Source organism: Zonotrichia leucophrys, chromosome 20, assembly GCF_028769735.1.
Source record: "Zonotrichia leucophrys gambelii isolate GWCS_2022_RI chromosome 20, RI_Zleu_2.0, whole genome shotgun sequence".
In the NCBI taxonomy this organism is placed as follows: domain Eukaryota; kingdom Metazoa; phylum Chordata; class Aves; order Passeriformes; family Passerellidae; genus Zonotrichia; species Zonotrichia leucophrys.
This window is the reverse complement of record NC_088189.1, coordinates 13,954,547-13,971,055: the sequence shown is the minus strand read 5'-3', so window position 1 is coordinate 13,971,055 and position 16,509 is coordinate 13,954,547. Positions and strand designations below refer to the sequence as shown.

General features: G+C 43.5%; 1 protein-coding gene and 1 non-coding gene across 4 annotated transcripts in view; both read left to right on the top strand.

Moving 5' to 3' along the window:
• Positions 1-2,134: 2,134 nt before the first annotated feature.
• On the top strand, positions 2,135-2,206 carry TRNAE-UUC (transfer RNA glutamic acid (anticodon UUC)). Its single transcript has one exon. It is a non-coding gene; the product is annotated as a tRNA-Glu (tRNA).
• Positions 2,207-4,216: 2,010 nt separating this feature from the next.
• The window catches only part of RBM39 (RNA binding motif protein 39), a 28,606-nt gene continuing 16,313 nt past the window's right edge, over positions 4,217-16,509 (top strand). For 2 of the 3 annotated variants that reach the window (XR_010442465.1, XM_064729821.1), the window contains exons 1-4: positions 4,269-4,552; positions 8,212-8,274; positions 10,141-10,190; positions 11,393-11,587. Coding sequence is in view for 2 of the 3 variants with exons in the window: in XM_064729821.1 (XP_064585891.1) it covers positions 8,224-8,274; positions 10,141-10,190; positions 11,393-11,587 (296 nt within the window). In the remaining variant the exon portion in view is untranslated. Of the gene's footprint in view, positions 4,553-8,211; positions 8,275-10,140; positions 10,191-11,392; positions 11,588-16,509 lie in introns of all 3 variants that reach the window. The other variant, XM_064729820.1, reaches the window with a different exon arrangement.

Below are 16,509 nucleotides of genomic sequence, written 5' to 3'. Positions count from 1 at the left end.
GGTAATAATTGGCATTGACTCCATGATTGCAGAAGGCTGATCAATTGCTTTATTACACTATATTATCTTGTACTATACTCATTAAGAAACTTGTCCCCTTCCAGACAGTCCAATACAGCTTTGACCTAATTGGTCAATCAATCGAAACACCATTACTGGTGTCCAATTAAGAAATCACCCTTTGGTAAACAAATGTCCATAACGCATTCCATATGTGCACAACAATAGGTGCAGCAAGTGGAGATAAGAATTGTTTCTCATTTTTTTCTCTGATCTTCTCACAGCCTTCCCCAGGAAAATGCCTGGGAAAGTTCTGCCTGCTTCTCTCTGTGGAGAGAGCTGCTGCCACACAGAGCTGATGTGAACTGGGGCTCCTGGGCAGGGCTGGGGCACAAGCCCTCAGTGAGGCTGGCCTGAGTGCTTGCTAGTCCTCTTGGGGCCCTGAGAACAACTTCACAGACAGATGAGATTAACAGCATGAGCATGGCCAGTTGAAATGAAGCCAAAGTTCTGCCTCCCCCTGGTCCCGATCTTCAGGGATGGTTGACAAAGTCAAATGCCCTTCCTTCACAAGCAATTCCTAAGCAAGCAAAATTGGAGTGGCATAGATGCTGGCACTGCTGCTCATATTGACATCTCACTAGGCCTTCTGGAAGGAGAAAGAGATTAATCTAGTTCTAGAACTAGAAGAGAAGCTGAGGACAGGCAGGTTGATACACAGAAGAAGCTCAAATCTCTCCACCACTGCTGTCAAGTCCTTGGGGAGCAAATTTCCCCCTCATTTCAGAGACAGACTAAGATCATTGTGTGCCAAAAAAGCTGGGCTGTCTGGCTGTCACCCAGTCCTTGTCCATGTCTTGAGCAACCTCATGGAGGTCAGTGGGCTGCATTTGGGATCCATGCGAGGAAAGAGAATCTGTTCAAATTTACCTTCTGTAGTTACTGTCAGATTAATTTGATCGTTTATAACCTATTCAGGATTTTCTCTGCTGGCATATGGACATGATCTACGCCACCTTCACATTTTGAAGGGCATTTTATCTTTAATTTAATATTTCCATAACCTTTTTTTTTTGGTGCTTTGTAGCCATAGTTTTTTCTTTGTGGTAATACAAGTGTTCTGAGTAATTTTAGAATCTCCATGCTTCTTACAACCATGTTATCCTTCCCATTTATTCATTTTTTAATAATGTCTTGAGGCAGGAATTTCTTTGTTGATGTTGTTTTTTCAATGTCACCAGATAGAGTACATTATACTCACTGCTATGCATAAGTGTTCTAACAACCCCTCACAAAACTCAGCATTAAACCCAGTCACTTCTTTTATGTTCTCCAACCAGCTGTTCTAAAAATCAAACCTTTGTGATATCTAAATGTAGCAAGCACATGATATGCTGATGTAACATTTACTCACTCAGTGTGGGGGAAATTGGAGACTTTTCATAATGATGTTTTCTGCCTTGGTAGCAACTCTAACCTCCTAAATACATTACTGTCACCACTGCTGGTTTTACACTCTGTTCACTACAATAGTCCTAATTCTCTCCTTTGCCTATTTAGGTCTGAATTTTCCGCATATAGGGGTTCAGCTACATCTTGGAAGATTAAAATGGTTTAGGTACATTGATTCTGAAGTTTCTTCAACATCCAGCATTACTCCTCCACGTGCTCAGCAGTGAGTTCTTCCTGCATGTCCGCAGCCAGCCACTTCAGCGTGCCACCTGTTACCTGCCTTGTACCTGTCTGATAAGGTTGTCCTCGGTCAAAACTGGGTAGTGCAGTTGTCCTGCCTGCTTTTGTGGTTGCAGAGCACCAGTGGTGGCTGTTGCGAAGTTTCTGTGCCTTTTTTCATCTTCCCATTAGTAATTTCCGACTTCTTCAGTTTTGTCAACTTCCAGCCTCATCTTTTAAGTAAGTCAGGGAGTGGCCGTGCACCCCTCACCCCACTCCCTGATCCTGACCAACGGTGCGGGCAGAGGTCAGCGAGCAGCGAACGGCGGCAGCGGGAAACGAGCGGCGAGCAGCGCGTAGCGCGGACGGGCGGCGCAGGCAGGAAGCAGAGCAGACAGGGGATAGTGCAGGAACGGAACTGTGTAGGCATTGGGTGGCGCAGGAAGAAGCGGCTACCATGCAGTCCCACATGGTCTAGCGGTTAGGATTCCTGGTTTTCACCCAGGCGGCCCGGGTTCGACTCCCGGTGTGGGAAAGCAAAGCTTTTCATTTTCTTTGCGTTCTTGCTTTTTTGTTCGGCGCGATCCCTTTTACCACCCTTCGCAGCGCAGGTAACACAAACTCCTGCCCGCAACCCTGGACCTCAGGCGAACGAACTTCCTGGCGCGAGTACGGAGCCAGGTTTAGAGTAAGGAACGCCAGCGATAAGTCGGCATTATGTCTCAGCACTGCAGAGCCACTCTCTCCTCCGAATCAAGCCGTCCCACAAACAAGAAAACCTTTTTTAGGAAGTGTGTTACTGAGAGCTTCCCCTCAGCTCCAGAGGTGAATCCAGCCAATTGTGTACTGACCACACCAATAGCCCTGCGGAGCTGAGCGTCGACAGCTGATGGGTCGGGGCATTGCTGCGATACGCCGGGTCTGGCAACAGGGCTGGACACGCAGCTTGTGCAGCTATTTGCTACTCCAGGTCCCTCATTAGCCATCTCCACCCTCTCCGTGAGTACTGCTAGCGTGGGGTTGCATGCTTTCTCCCACACTGCCTGGGCACCAGCCATGGGCAAGGAGTGTGTTAGTGAAGTAGACAAAAAACCCCATGTCTGTGTACCGGTTCCAGAGCCTGGCTCCACAGGCCAACGGTGATAGAGAAAAGCCGTAGGTAAATCCACCAACGTGAGCCTATGCGCATACTTCAGTCACAATCACAGCAAAGCGAGGGAACAAGGAACATGGAGATGGTTATACGAGACCTGGTGGCTGACTGGAAGCCGAGGGGTAAGAGACAAGCAGCCAGAGCAGTGCATGGGAACAAATACAACAAACCGCATTTTGTCTGTAAGACTAGTAATTTTGTTTACAACCAAACGGTACAGAAATTATTAGGTTGGTAAAAACCCTATTATAGTAATGCTTTGTTTTTAATTTTAAACAGATATTTTTTCCTAAATGTTCCAAACTCTACTAGTTGACTACTTCATCTTAGAAAGACTTGGATACTCCGGGCAAGAGCTGCAGGATGATTTTCTGCTATTAACATTTCAGGAACTTAGTTAGGAATGAAATTAAATGAGACAGTAGTCTGGGATTTTCAGATAAAATTATAACTTCAGGAGGCAAAGTTTGTTTAGAATTTCTCTTTATGTTGTTTCAAATTTTTAAAACAACAACAACAACAAAACAACCTAAAATTCCCCAGCAATTTATTTCATGCTGATTGCAGCAGGAAACGTACTTAATGCTGTCTGTCCTACTTTGAACAATTGCCCCAAACTGTATTATTAAATTTAAATACAAATGAACAATTCTGTGAGCTCTGAGGGAAACAAAGCATTGTTAATGAGACAGCATCGAGCACTGTTAAAGAGGGGCTTTTTTCACAAAACACTACTTCCCTTCTGAGTTAAGCTTCAAGGCTCCAGCAATCTGCAGTGGCTTGGGCCAAAAGCTGCACCTGAAGAGCAGGTCATTGACAGATTGTTTTACTTGGAATTGAAGCGGCTAAAAAATCTGCAAGACACTGCTGGGCCATGAAGGGAGGTGTAGTTTCTGGCAGAAGAGTACAGCTGAAGGCGGGCATTGTTAATCTGATTGAACCACATCGAGCCCTCAGCCAACCGGACGAAGATCAGACCGCAGGCCTGATTTAATCATCGCGTCAGAACAACTTCTGGTGAAGGAACACCCTCCTGTCCACTCCATAACCTAATCCACTTTAGATTGCTGGAAACCAAGAGTCTATGAAAGGCCTCGGCATGGGGCTCTAGAATGTCCTTGAAGGATCTGGGACACGGCTCCTCCAGAGCCAGGGAAGGAACGGCTGCTCCGAACGCACCGGACCGCCAAAAGGCCGGAGGCACGCGCGCCGCGAGACCGCCGCGGCGCCGGCTCCCTCCTCCCGCCCCGGCCCCTCCCGGCGGGCGGGCGAGCCCTCGCGAGAGCGCAAAGGCGCGTGACAAGGCCACAAGGCTACCCAAATCTCGCGAGCAATTGAACCACTGCTTCCGGGCTCAATATCTCGCGAGAGGCGGCGAGCCCGGGCGTGTAAGGGCTTGTTTGGCCGTGCGTCTCGCGAGAGGCCCCTGCGCGGTGCGCTGGGCGCCCCCGTGCCGTGCGCGGAGCCGCGAGCGGCCGGGCGCCATTTCGGGAGCAGCTGCGGAGCCATAGACGGGGCCAGACCGGCACCGGGATCGACTCACGGCCGCGCCGCCCCTTGCCGCCCGCTCCCTGGGGCTGCCTGAGTGCCGCCGTCCGTTTAATATTCAGACGCCTGGAGAAGGTGCTCAAGCCCTTGGGCCCGTTCCCCACCGCCAGGGTAGTAACGCCGGAGCCGCTGCTGCTGGACCTCGGGGCCCTAGCGAGGATCGTACTGCCCGCGGCGCAGGTAATTGCGGGTGGGCCCCGGCCCCGCCGCCGGGCGAGCGGCGGCCTGCTCCACGGGGTGCTGCGGCCTGGGCGTCTGCGCCCCTCCCGCTGCCATGGCCGCCTCGGCCCTGCCTGGGGGGCCGCTTTGCGCGTCACCAGGGCTAGCGCGGCCGGTGGTCCCCGCCCTGCGGCCTGGCCCTGTGCGGTCTGGTTGTTCCCGTGGCCACGTCGCGGGGAGGCCCAGCTCCCCCGGCGTCGTGCTGCCCCGCCCCGGCTCCCCCCGCTCCAGCTCCCCCTTTCTTCTCGTGATGGCGCTGTGCGGAGGGACCGGGCGTGAGCAGCTTGGGGCCCTTCGCGCAGGGAGACGGGGCGGAGGTGGGGGAGCAGCGGCCGCCGCGGGCGGGCGGGCGGGGAGTGAAGGCTTTGGACGAAGCGACGTGGGAGGGCGGCCGCGGCAGGGCAGGCAGCGCTGGGCATCGCTGTTTCTGGGAAAACCGAATTCGGTCCGCTCGATCCTGTCAGGAGTATGTGGGAATTGAGGGAATTGGGAATTGCAGGCTGTGGACCTGCCCGCAGACGTATGGGTCCCGCTGAGAGGTTGGCTTCCCTTCTGAGGCGTCGGAGCCATCCCTAAAGTTTCCTAATGTTCTTCCCGGACACTACATGTAAAACGTGTCGAATTGTCATTCGTTGGATTTCTAAAACAAATAATTTTGAGAACGGGACCCTTTTAAATTGCTTTTATGTAGTGTAGTTTAGCAGAAAGAGAGTGATTTCTTTCCAAACAGTGACTAGTTCCGTTGCAATAAATTTCATGTCCCTTTACGCTTTCTGTAGATCCACAAAGTTTCAAGTATAGTTCATTTTTTTAAATTTTGATGTTTTGATAATATGTGTTTTTGTTGGTGTTTTTCGTGTGCTTGTTTGGGTGGTTTTGGTTCCTTTTTCCCCTTTACGAACAAGTTAGCCATACTTAGCTTTTTTTGAGAAAGCTGAAAGGCTTTTAGGAAAATTATTTGGAGCGTTGTTGTTTAATGAAAGATACCTAAGAATCTGTCAGGATTTTCTAGTAATTTGAAATTAAGGGTTTTCGTTTGCGTTTTTTAAAAAAATACCTCCAGCTTTGTATGAAGCATGATTATATGCATTACATGTATGCATCGCAGGGCTGATAGCAGGACTGGTACACGTAGAGAGAAGGAATTCTGATAGCATGGTATTGTCCCAGTGGAAGTGTTTTGTAAAGAGTACAAAGGGTGCAGATTACTGGGGTGAGGCCAAAGGTCCGTGCAGCTCAGGAGATTCAGTGCTGGTGGCCGGCAGTAAAAGCCAAAAGCAGAATGAGCAGCGCAGTCACACATTGACAGTTCTGTCTGTGTGCACTTAGTTGTCACTTAGTTGTAGTTCAGGGTCACGAGGCGTGCCTTTGTTTAATGAAAATCTTTTTCTCTAAACTTTTTTGGTTTGGTTTGGGTTTTTTTTTGAAACATTGCATGTGCTTCTTTTTCTTTGTTAGGATCCACAGTGCCCTTCAACAGTGAATTCAATGGTTAAATGCTTTGTGTATAAGGACCATTGTTTTGAATCCACTGGATGATAGTTCATTCACTTATTATTTGGGGGAATGCAGTAATGGTCATTCTCTCTGCAATTTTCCATGCTTTTCAGGATTTGGTGGTCCCTAGTATGGCCACCCCTCTTCAGGATGAAGAATTCCTCCCCAAGTGTAGCTCGATATGTTGGCTAAATTACACGTCTGGAAATGTAATTTTGGGTGGGAGTTGTCACCAGGGGGAATTTTTTTGTAGAAGTCTGGGTTTGCCTTTTCCATGCCTTTAATCACACTGATGTACTATTTATACTACATACTGGTAGAACAGCTGTGAATTAAATCACGTGCATGTATGTAGATGGCTTGAAAAGCTGACTATAAATACTGTAGTAAAAAGTAAAATTGAGCTCTTACACTTGAAGGACAGTCATATCTGTAAGCGATAGCACTGTTGCCCAACAGTAATAATTTTAAAATGACGTTAATGTGCCTCAATTAAGTATTGAATGTGAACTTCCAGTGTTGTGATCCTGCTTGAGGATGGTGTTTTATTCTGGAATGTATCCCTGGGCCAGGGTCAGGTGTGCTGCAGCTCTGGCAAAGCATTCTCAATTACGACATTATAAGTGACTGGTGTGAAGGATCTTGATGTGTTGGAGCATTTTTGTTATTCTGCTGAAGTCTCAGGACAGCACAGTTCTACTGCCTGTAGATAAGGTGCAAGAACTAATCTGAATAATTAAAAATCCATTTTATGGTGCACACACAAATCTTCAGTGTTGGGCTGTCAGACTCTGATCTAGAAGACTGGCCATTCTGGAGCTTAAGAAAAAAAGAAGAGAAACTTCCACTAAGAGATTTGAGGAAGTTGAATATCTAAGTTTGATGCCAAGAGTCTTGAGAGGTGCTTAATAGCATACCTGCATAGGGAGAGGAAATCGTGTCAAAGTGATTCAGAGTATAGTGAACATAAAATTATATTAAGGGGTTGAAATTAGAAGTAAGAGGAGCAGCTAAACCCAAAATGTCTATGGTGTCAGGTGTTACCTGGTGCGATGGATGTTTCTGTTTTGAGATGTGAAATTCCAAACTGGATGGAATTTCAGGGCTTCAGCAATCTGCAGTGGCTTGGGCCAAAAGCTGCACCTGAAGAGCAATCATTGACAGATTGTTTTACTTGGAATTAAGGTGGCTAAAAAAAATCTGCCTGACACTGCTAGGCCATGAAGGGAGGTGTAGTTTCTGGCAGAAGAGTACGGCCGAAGGCGGGCATTGTTAATCTGATTGAACCACATCGAGCCCTCAGCCAACCGGACGAAGATCAGACCGCAGGCCTGATTTAATCATCGCGTCAGAACAACTTCTGGTGAAGGAACACAATAACTTCACCCTCCTGTCCACTCCATAACCTAATCCACTTTAGATTGCTGGAAACCAAGAGTCTAAGTGTCAAAGTGATTCAGAGTATAGTGAACGTAAAACTATATTAAGGGGTTGAAATTAGAAATAAGAGGAGCAGCTAAATCCAAAATGTCTATGGTGTCAAGTGTTACCTGGTGTGATGGATGTTTTTGTTTTGAGATATGAAATTCCAGAGTGGATGGACTTTTTGTATGCTTTAGTAGCTCCTAGTGCTGGAATCATAACTGTTTTCCTGTGACCCCTGTAATGGATTAAGCTACATTTCTTAAAGCACCATGGTGTCCCCATGCTGAGATTGGGAAATGATGGTGGCAAAGGCTAGGAGCTGCGAACCGGTGTGTCTGATTGTTCATTGTCCCTTGCTGAAGCTCTAGCACTTCTCAAGATGGCCACCAGAGCTGTGTTTGTGTCATAAATATGCTGTGCTCTTTGTTTTGAAAGAAATTAATGGAATGCCTCTGGATTTCCTCTGGCTAATAGTGTTCAGTCACATTTTGTTGTTTGCAGCTGTAATTATTTTGGACCCATTTGTTACTATCTCATTGGGCAAAACTTCATTCCAGTTTTTGTTGGAAATACCTACTGAATTTTTAAATATTTAGTGAATTTGAGCCAGTGCAGTGATGACCTCGTCAACAAAAGCTTTTGGAATATAAAGCACAGGGGTGTTTTCCAACTCAGGTGAAAGTTGTTTCTTCTTTCAGGTGTCCTGAGAAATGGCTGATGATATTGATATTGAAGCAATGCTTGAAGCTCCTTACAAGAAGGTGAGAAAAAATATGCCAGTGAGGTCCTGTTTACCTTAATTTAGCATTATTCATGAAACTACTGCTGAACTGTAAACTAACATCCCTGGAGCCCTCATGATTTATCTTATTGGACATACATTACATGTAACTTTCAAGTTAATATATACTGTTAATGTAATTATATTGTGCAGTAGTTTCACTTCAGCGTGATGAATAAATGCCCATCTATCTCTCTTTGTAGACTTGCCTAACGATATCTCACCTCTACTCCCATGAATTCACCTTTGATTCCAGTGTGAACTGTCAATCATAAGGTAGTAATTGAGTGACGTATCGCTGTACCGTGGTCCCCTAGGTTTAAAAAAAAAAAAAAAAAAAACAGCCACCAAACACAATCAAAACAAAACAAAAGAAATCCACCCAAAAACCAACTAAACAAAACCAAAATCAAACAAACCCCAGAAACCAAAATCCTAAAACCTTTCCTCTAAAATTGTGAATTCTAGTTTGGTATAGCAACAAGGTGAATGCAGTGGTTTGGGAAAACAGCGGGGCTCCAAGAATAACCTTTTCACCAGTCCCATGGCAAGTAAATATTTGAACAATCTGCTCAGTCAAGAAGAGTGGGACTTGCTTTTAATGCAGAAGGCTGCTGGCGGGTAATCTTTCAACAGGGCAGATGAAAATCAATTGCTGAGTGAATGAATTTACAGAAATTCTTGGATCCCTGAATAGAATGTTCTTAGCAAGTAAAAGACAGTATCACAGTCTGCGGTATCATTCTAAAAGAAGCTCTTGTGTTCTTCTGTCCTAGTTGTTTAATTAGGAAATGTCAGTTTTTCTGTAAAATTTTTATCAATTAGCTTAGTGATGTCCTTCACTTAAGCCAGCAGCAAATGAATACTGTCTTTTTTGTTTTCCACCAGATGGTGGTGAAGTGTTAACAGACTGCATGCTTTAGCTACTGATTTTGGAAGAAATGTATATAAGTTTAAATCGCCTAGGAATTGTACTTTTGATGTAACCAATGTGATTAAACTGTAAAGCCAGTATATAAGTTATATAGCAGCTGTTGTCAGTCTGTTCTGCAGTGTTTATTACAACCATGTCATGAATTTTTGGATGAGCATTTGTAAGTTTTAAGTGGTATATTTAGTTAATGTAATATTTAGCAGTTACGTTTACATCTTGAAGAGAAATTTGTGAACTGTTGTGTTAAAATTCTTGTGTCCTGGCTTAACATGGATATTTTCCATGTAAACAGGTATGGAAATAGGGGATGTTTAGGCTGCACTGGTGGATTATTGATGGCTTTCTTGGGAGTCGACGTTACTAAAGCAGTGTGAATCCCTGTTTGCTTCAGGGCGAGATGTGTGACAGAGGTGACATCAAGCTCTTACAACCCTTCAACGAAAATGAGTGAAGATCTCGGGAATGGCATCGGTCACAGGAAATCCATAGTGGCTGGCTGCTAGTGTGGCCACGGGGCTTAGGCAGAGATATAGCCTTGGTACTAATCAGAGGGGCTCGCAAACACCTCAGACTTCCTCTTAAATTTTGTAGAAATAACATTTAGTCACTTGAGTGCTGAATTCTACAGGATAACTTGCTCTCTAAACCATGTATGGAAGTATCTACAATTTAATACACACTTTTAAATGATGTAAGTCTTGTATTTTGTAATTGTATGACTTAAATTTAAGCAGCAAAGTGGTTAAACATGCCTACCTAAATTTTCTAAAGCTTTCCATATTAAACTGTAAACAAGTAATTTAGTATTAAAATTTTTGTTTTTTATTTTCTTATTCCTATTCCCATTACCCTTTGACCACTTGAAATATTTCCACTTCGTCCTCACGATGTTCTTCTATCAACCCTGCTTAGGATGAGAACAAATTGAGCAGTGCCAATGGCCATGAAGAACGCAGCAAGAAGTAAGTATTTTCTCAGTTCTCTGCATTTGGGTAGAGGCTGCTGGTTTTTGTGGACTTGTGAATCCGTGTCAGTGGTGTTTAAGGAAATAGTTTGCAAAAGCTTGGAATTTGCAGTTGCAGCAATTTGGAAATTTTATTTTGTTTACAAATGCAGTTAATACCCTTTGCAACGGATGTAATCTAAATTGCAGAAACATTCACCTAGCATCAGATAAAAATGCAGACTTAGTATGTTCAGCATATTTAAATTACTTTTGTTAATTTACCTATGCAATGGATTTTGCATTTTAAGACTTATTTGTTGTAGAATTGAGGTTTGGAGCAGTGGAAAGCTGTTAAAGACACCAGTGATTTCTTGGAAGGGTTTAGGGTGTTGAATTGTCTTGATCTGTTCTCTGCATCCTTGCCCTTTGAAGATGTCTAAATTTATAATACAAGTTTTTTAAAAAACAAGAGTACAAGCACACCTTGCTCAGCAAGCGTAATTGCAGTATGTGAACGCCTGGATGTGATACCCAAAAAGTGTGTAGTCCGTAAAATAAATTCCTTACCTTATAAGCATCATTTGGTGAAGAGGTTATTGATGTAAAGAGAAAAATTACAAAGTTGATAGTTGACAAAACAGTAAAAAGTTAGCTGTGTATTACAGAAATGCACTGAAGTCAGCATGTATGCTGCTGTCACCTTCTGAAATCAAACACATTACATGCTTGTACTTGTGTTCTAAATAATATGAGTGGGAGTCGCAAGTAGGAAGCAAAACTCTGAAGCAGCATGTAAAAGACAATTGGCAGGGAGTATTAAGAGGAAACAACCCCAGAGTTGCCTTTCTTTCTGTTTTTGTTGCATTTTGTTTTACTTAACTATATGATTTATTCTTAAAATCACGAAGTATGTTTGAACACCAGATGAAGTACTGCAACTGCTGTGTACTAGGTCTAACATAGGAAATGGGTTTTTAGTCGTTTTACTCCTCTGAAAGCACTCTCTAGCAATTAAAAAATTTAAAAGAAAAATGTGCTGTTGCTGATTTCATGTGGCTCATGAAAGGAGATTGCTGACATGCTTAGCCACTCATTTACAATAAAAAGTACAAATACCATCAGGTACAAGCTTTTTCCATCAGTGTCTGTAACAGAGGGAGTGTGGGGTAAATAACACTGAACTGTGTGTGTATCTGAAGTTGCACTTTTCTTTGTCAGGAGAAAAAAGAGCAAGAGTCGAAGTCGAAGCCATGACAGAAAGAGGAGCAGAAGTAAGGAACGCAAACGGAGCCGAGATCGGGAACGGAAAAAGAGCAGAAGCCGGGAAAGGAAACGGAGCAGAAGCAAAGAACGCAGACGCAGCCGGTCTAGGAGCAGAGACCGCAGATTCAGAGGCCGCTACAGAAGTCCCTAGTAGGTTATTTGTTCAGAGTTGCATGTGTGCTGCTTCACTGTACAATGTGGAAGGTTGAAGTTTCACCCTCTGCTTTCTAAATTGGTCAATAATTGTAATTGAAAAGAAAGTGAGAGGTGAAGTTTAAAGAATGTCAGTAAATACAGAGTGAAAATGAGGATAGTAATATTCCTCTAGTTTTCATTCTTAGCCAAGACAGAGATGGGAAAGCAAATGAAAGAATGTGTACAGCTGAGTGGAAAACTAAGTTTATCACAAAATCAGTATAACAACCAAATTCTCTCCATGCCCTAACTATTTAAACTATATGAACTTGATGGCTTAACTGCCAAAAAATTAATAGTAGTATGTTTATTTGGTTCCAGGCTCGTACACTTTTTTTTGGGTATTACTAAAGATTTTTACTGTCTTGCTGTTCTTGAACATTAACTCCATAAATGGATATTCATACAAACATATTCCATGTTTATGCATCTAAACTGGGAGCATCTTGTCTTAGTAATGCCCGTGTGTTGCAAATTTGCCCTGCTTTTTTCTCAGACTTGTTTAGAGGCTGACAATTCCTCTCAGATATTTAGCTTGATAGAACTTCAGCAGTAGGTGGTTCCAGACATTTGTAAATCAATTCTCAAAAGATGTTTTTTCATCAGTATTGTTTCTGGTGGTTTGTACTGTGGCTCTCCCCTGTGCTTCCCATTGCCTCTTTCTACAGAAACTCAGTGAGAACTGGGCTGTATGCTTGACTGTCATTGATTACTGAAGCTGCTGTTTGTTTCTGTTGTTTTGCGGGTCTCATCTCAATTGTTGTCAAATTTTGGAATGAAAGATGATGTTAAAAGGAGGCATTTGAAAAGAATGTATTTTTTAAATCATGACATATAATGCCATCCATGATAGAGAAATCTCTTCAAGATGTTTGAGCAGACAGTGTTTACCTTCTGATAAATTGTAGGCTTGTCCAGTTTTATGAACATGAATGTTTTTCTTCGGGCTTTTTGTACTCTTGGACTACAAACAAAAACTTCCTGAGGTCTCAGGGTCTCACTCTGTGCCAAGTCATCTGGATGTTGGCATTTTCGTCGTGAAAACCTGCTGCAGTTCCTGGATCCTCTAAGGTGCACTGGCGTCCTGTGCATCATCAGTCCTGTGTATGTGGGGATCGTAATATATCAGCCCTGCTTTTCCTTTGTCTTGAGTATCAGAGCCTCTGTACACGGCTCTGGACTTCAGCTGTAAAGATTTCAGCAGTGCAGAGTAGTTTTCCCACAACTCTGTTGCACTTGTAAGATGACAGTAGCTGGTTGGGTTATGCCAGTGCCACTGTTATGGCTCAAGGTACAGAGGACCTTGATCAAAAACTTCAGCCTTCTGTGTATGGAGTGTGCTGGCCTCCTTCCCTCCAGTGCAGTGTTGTGTGGAGAGGATGTCCTTTGTTTCATCTTGTGGTTGCGTGGGAGCTCTCGGGAGTTGCTGCATTCTTCCAGCTGTGTTGGAGGGTTTTATTCTTTGTTTTTCTTGTTGTCACTGGGTGAGAAGGTTTTTCACCTGGAGAAATTTGGGAGTTCCAGTGTTCTGGTCTTCCAAAATAATTTCTGCAAGTAGAGGTGGAAAGTATTGTTCTACAATAACCCATGCCTGTTTTAATGCTCTGAGATATGTTATGCCAGAAAGGTAAGTAGTTGCAAGGGGTCTTTTTTGCTATCCTGACACTCTCTCGTAGCTGTTCTGGGTGATTGCTCTGGTGTTGAGATACAGGGAGCAAGAAGCAGGGATAATGTAGTATGCTCTGAGGGTACATAGTTGTGCTGTTCATTTGATAGTTTGTTCACTGCTTCAGTTGCCAAATCATTGCTTTCACTTAACCAAGTAGAATTCTAGTGTGTTTAGATGGTTTTGTGGAAAACTGGTATAGGGCAAGCACATTTGTCCCAGAAGGTTTGGTGTTGACTGATGGCAGTCAGCAAGCAGTTGCTGTCATTCAGTTGTAGAGGATGAACAGTCCTGTTAAAATGATAAACATGCTAATGTGATTTCAGAGTTCTAGTTTTGGCTCTAAATGTGTGAAAGAGAAGGGATTGTGAAGAGTTCCTGTTCAGGGCTCTTAAAATGCAGGGACTCACTTTTAAATCTATGTAACAGATGCTGAATTTCAGAGAGATGAATACTTTGGTGATAAAGCCCTCCTGCATCACCAGCCACCTTTGGATCTACCAATACTGAGCTTTCATTTGAAGAAGTTGTGTCTGTATCAGTGGCATAAGTTCAGTGTTTCAAAAGTGACTGCCAGAGTACTCTTTCTGGCTGGAGAATTTATTTCTGGAATCTCTCCTTGTGGGGCTGTTCCGGTAGTTTTGGGTTGGAGTTAGTGCTGACAGGGTTGTGGCTAACGGCAGTATCTAGATCAAATTGCTTAATGGTTTCTATTTTATCTTATTTTTTACTCTTCCTCCTCCTTGTGATCTTCCTCATGAGCTTTATAAAGGCTCATTTCGAGCTGATTTTCTGTAAACCAAGATGGTTTTACTGCTGGGAGTAGTTAGGAGGCATCTCAGCAGTAGTGAGGAAAAAAGTTTAGTATAGATAATTCTGAGGGAAAAGGAGAGGAGAGTGCTACAGGGAACCTGAAAACTTCGAGTTTCTCACTTTAGGCTTGAAATGTGGTTAAATGCTTTAATTTTAAATTAGGTTAAAATTAGGTGACTGTATTGCATTGCTTCGTGATCACAGGGTTTTTTATCTCATGTTATTTTCACATATGTTGTCCCTTAAGTGTTACATAGCTGTATCATAAGGTCTCTTAGGAGAAGGAACTTGACTTTGTAGTCTTGCTTAGATTTGCAGGGCAAATCCCAGCTGCTGCTAACATAAAGTAGCGGTCACTTAGACCATCCTGTTTCTATTTTGAAATTACCAATCTAGACAAAGCTGTTTGGAAAACAGGTTTATTACAATGATGACTGAAAGTTCCTTGTGATTCTCCTGGACTCTGTTAGCCAGAGTTTGCCTTGTCCGACATTTTTTTGTTGGAATCTTGACTATGGGTGAGTAGGTAACAGCTGATAATTTGCTAGCTGTCTTCTGACCTGACGTTATTGGGCCCTGTGGCATCTCTTAGGTCTTGTGGAAGTGTGTGCTTTGGCTGCACATGGCACTTTGGCTTACAAAGAAGGTGACTCCTAGACATGGAGATTAATGGTTGTGACACGGTGTTTCCGTACAGGTTAGCAGGAACTGGGCAACAGTTGTAGAGACAGTAGAAGCAATGCAGAAACTTTACTGGAGATCTACAGCTTTACAAGCAAGTCTCCTTAGAAAAACACAGGGAGAATACTGCTGAAAAGGGTATACTGTTGATTTTGAGAAGGTAATTTGGGCTCTCACCTTGCCCTAGGCAGTTTTCTGCTTGGTGTGTTCCAGTGGTCTGGGGTTTCTTAATGTTGGTCTCATGGAGTTCTGTAAATAAGATAGTATTAGTCAAGAAAGAAAAATGGAGATTTTTGGAGTTGTGATGGATTGTGGGTTTTTGCTGCCCCTTTTTCCTCCTCCCTCCACCCCCCACCCCCGCCTTGTGCATGCATTTGAAAACTGTTACTTCTCAGTTGTTTGTGTTTTGGTTTTGTTATTCATTAGATTTAGATGAGTACTTAAAATATTTCTTTCACCTTTTCCTTGAAAACTCGTGCTCTTAACTATTTATTATTGTTTAGTTGGGTCTGCATGTTAGTTTTCTGGAGTCACTGTAATTGGTTTGTCTGTCTGCATTTGAATTAAAATAGAGAGCACCATGTTTTACATTTGATGTGAAAATGCAAGGTAGTCCCATGTCTGATAAGAAGGTAGCCTCTGAAATTAGTACCAGTATTTCCAGATGCAGCTTTTGGCAGTTGTTCCATAGATACTGAAGAACCTGAATGGACACTCCTGGCAATAATTTGTCTGGACTTGAGCAGGAAAGGGAGTAATTTCTCCTAGGCAAAAAAAAAAAGAGTCTGGTTTTGATCAATTGTGATCTCATCTCAACGTGTGTCTGTGTTTTATGTCTTATTTTCTCTCAGTAAGTAGTAATCTTCTCTTCATGAGTAGTTTCTAAATGGTCTTTTTTCTTTATTTTTTTTCCAGTGTTGTACAGGGCCATATTTCCCTTGCTTTAACCTGGCCAGCACGGTTTTGGATCTTGGCCCACTACTTCCACCTGTGTCATGACATGCTTAGAAAAATGGGCATCCTCCTCCTTGTGGCGGATGCTGAGTTTAACTATAAGCATTACTGCTCCACTGAGGAGCAAGAAGACGTTTTTCAGACAAATTGCGTGGCCAAATGGATTTAGTGAAAGACTACTTAATGTCTTCAGCCCGCCGTGTCTTTCAGGGTGTTTTACATCAATTTGTAGCAACAGCAGAAAGAATCAATTGTGTACAGATGGAAAGCCAAAGCCCAGTGCACAGTGTTCAGTCTGTGCAGAGTGCCTCTGCGCTTGGTGGAGATACAGGAAGAATGTTAACAGGTGTTGTTCTTTGCCTTTTGAACAACTCTCTACCAGGAGATTGAATTCAGGGAGAGCACAATAGGATGAATCTTACTGCTCTTGTCACAGTCTCTTCCTGGGTGCCCCATTAACTAGCAAGAGGACTGTCCTGAACGTGGAAGCGAAGGGCAGATTACAGTTTGTTCTAAGAGACTCAGTGTGAAGCCTGGGGCATTAAATTAGATTCAGTCAAGAGATTGGATTCCTTTTGTGGTTACATGTGTGTATACAGCTGACTGCTGGGTTCACTGTTTCTGTGGTTTGATGGCCATGAGGAATTTTAAGGAAGCTTCATTTATATATTTGCAGCACTTCAGTGGTTAGAGCCGAGACACCGTTAGTGAATGTGTCCCTTGCAGGTGTCTGCTTGGAGCCACTTTTGGTTTGCTCTTGCAC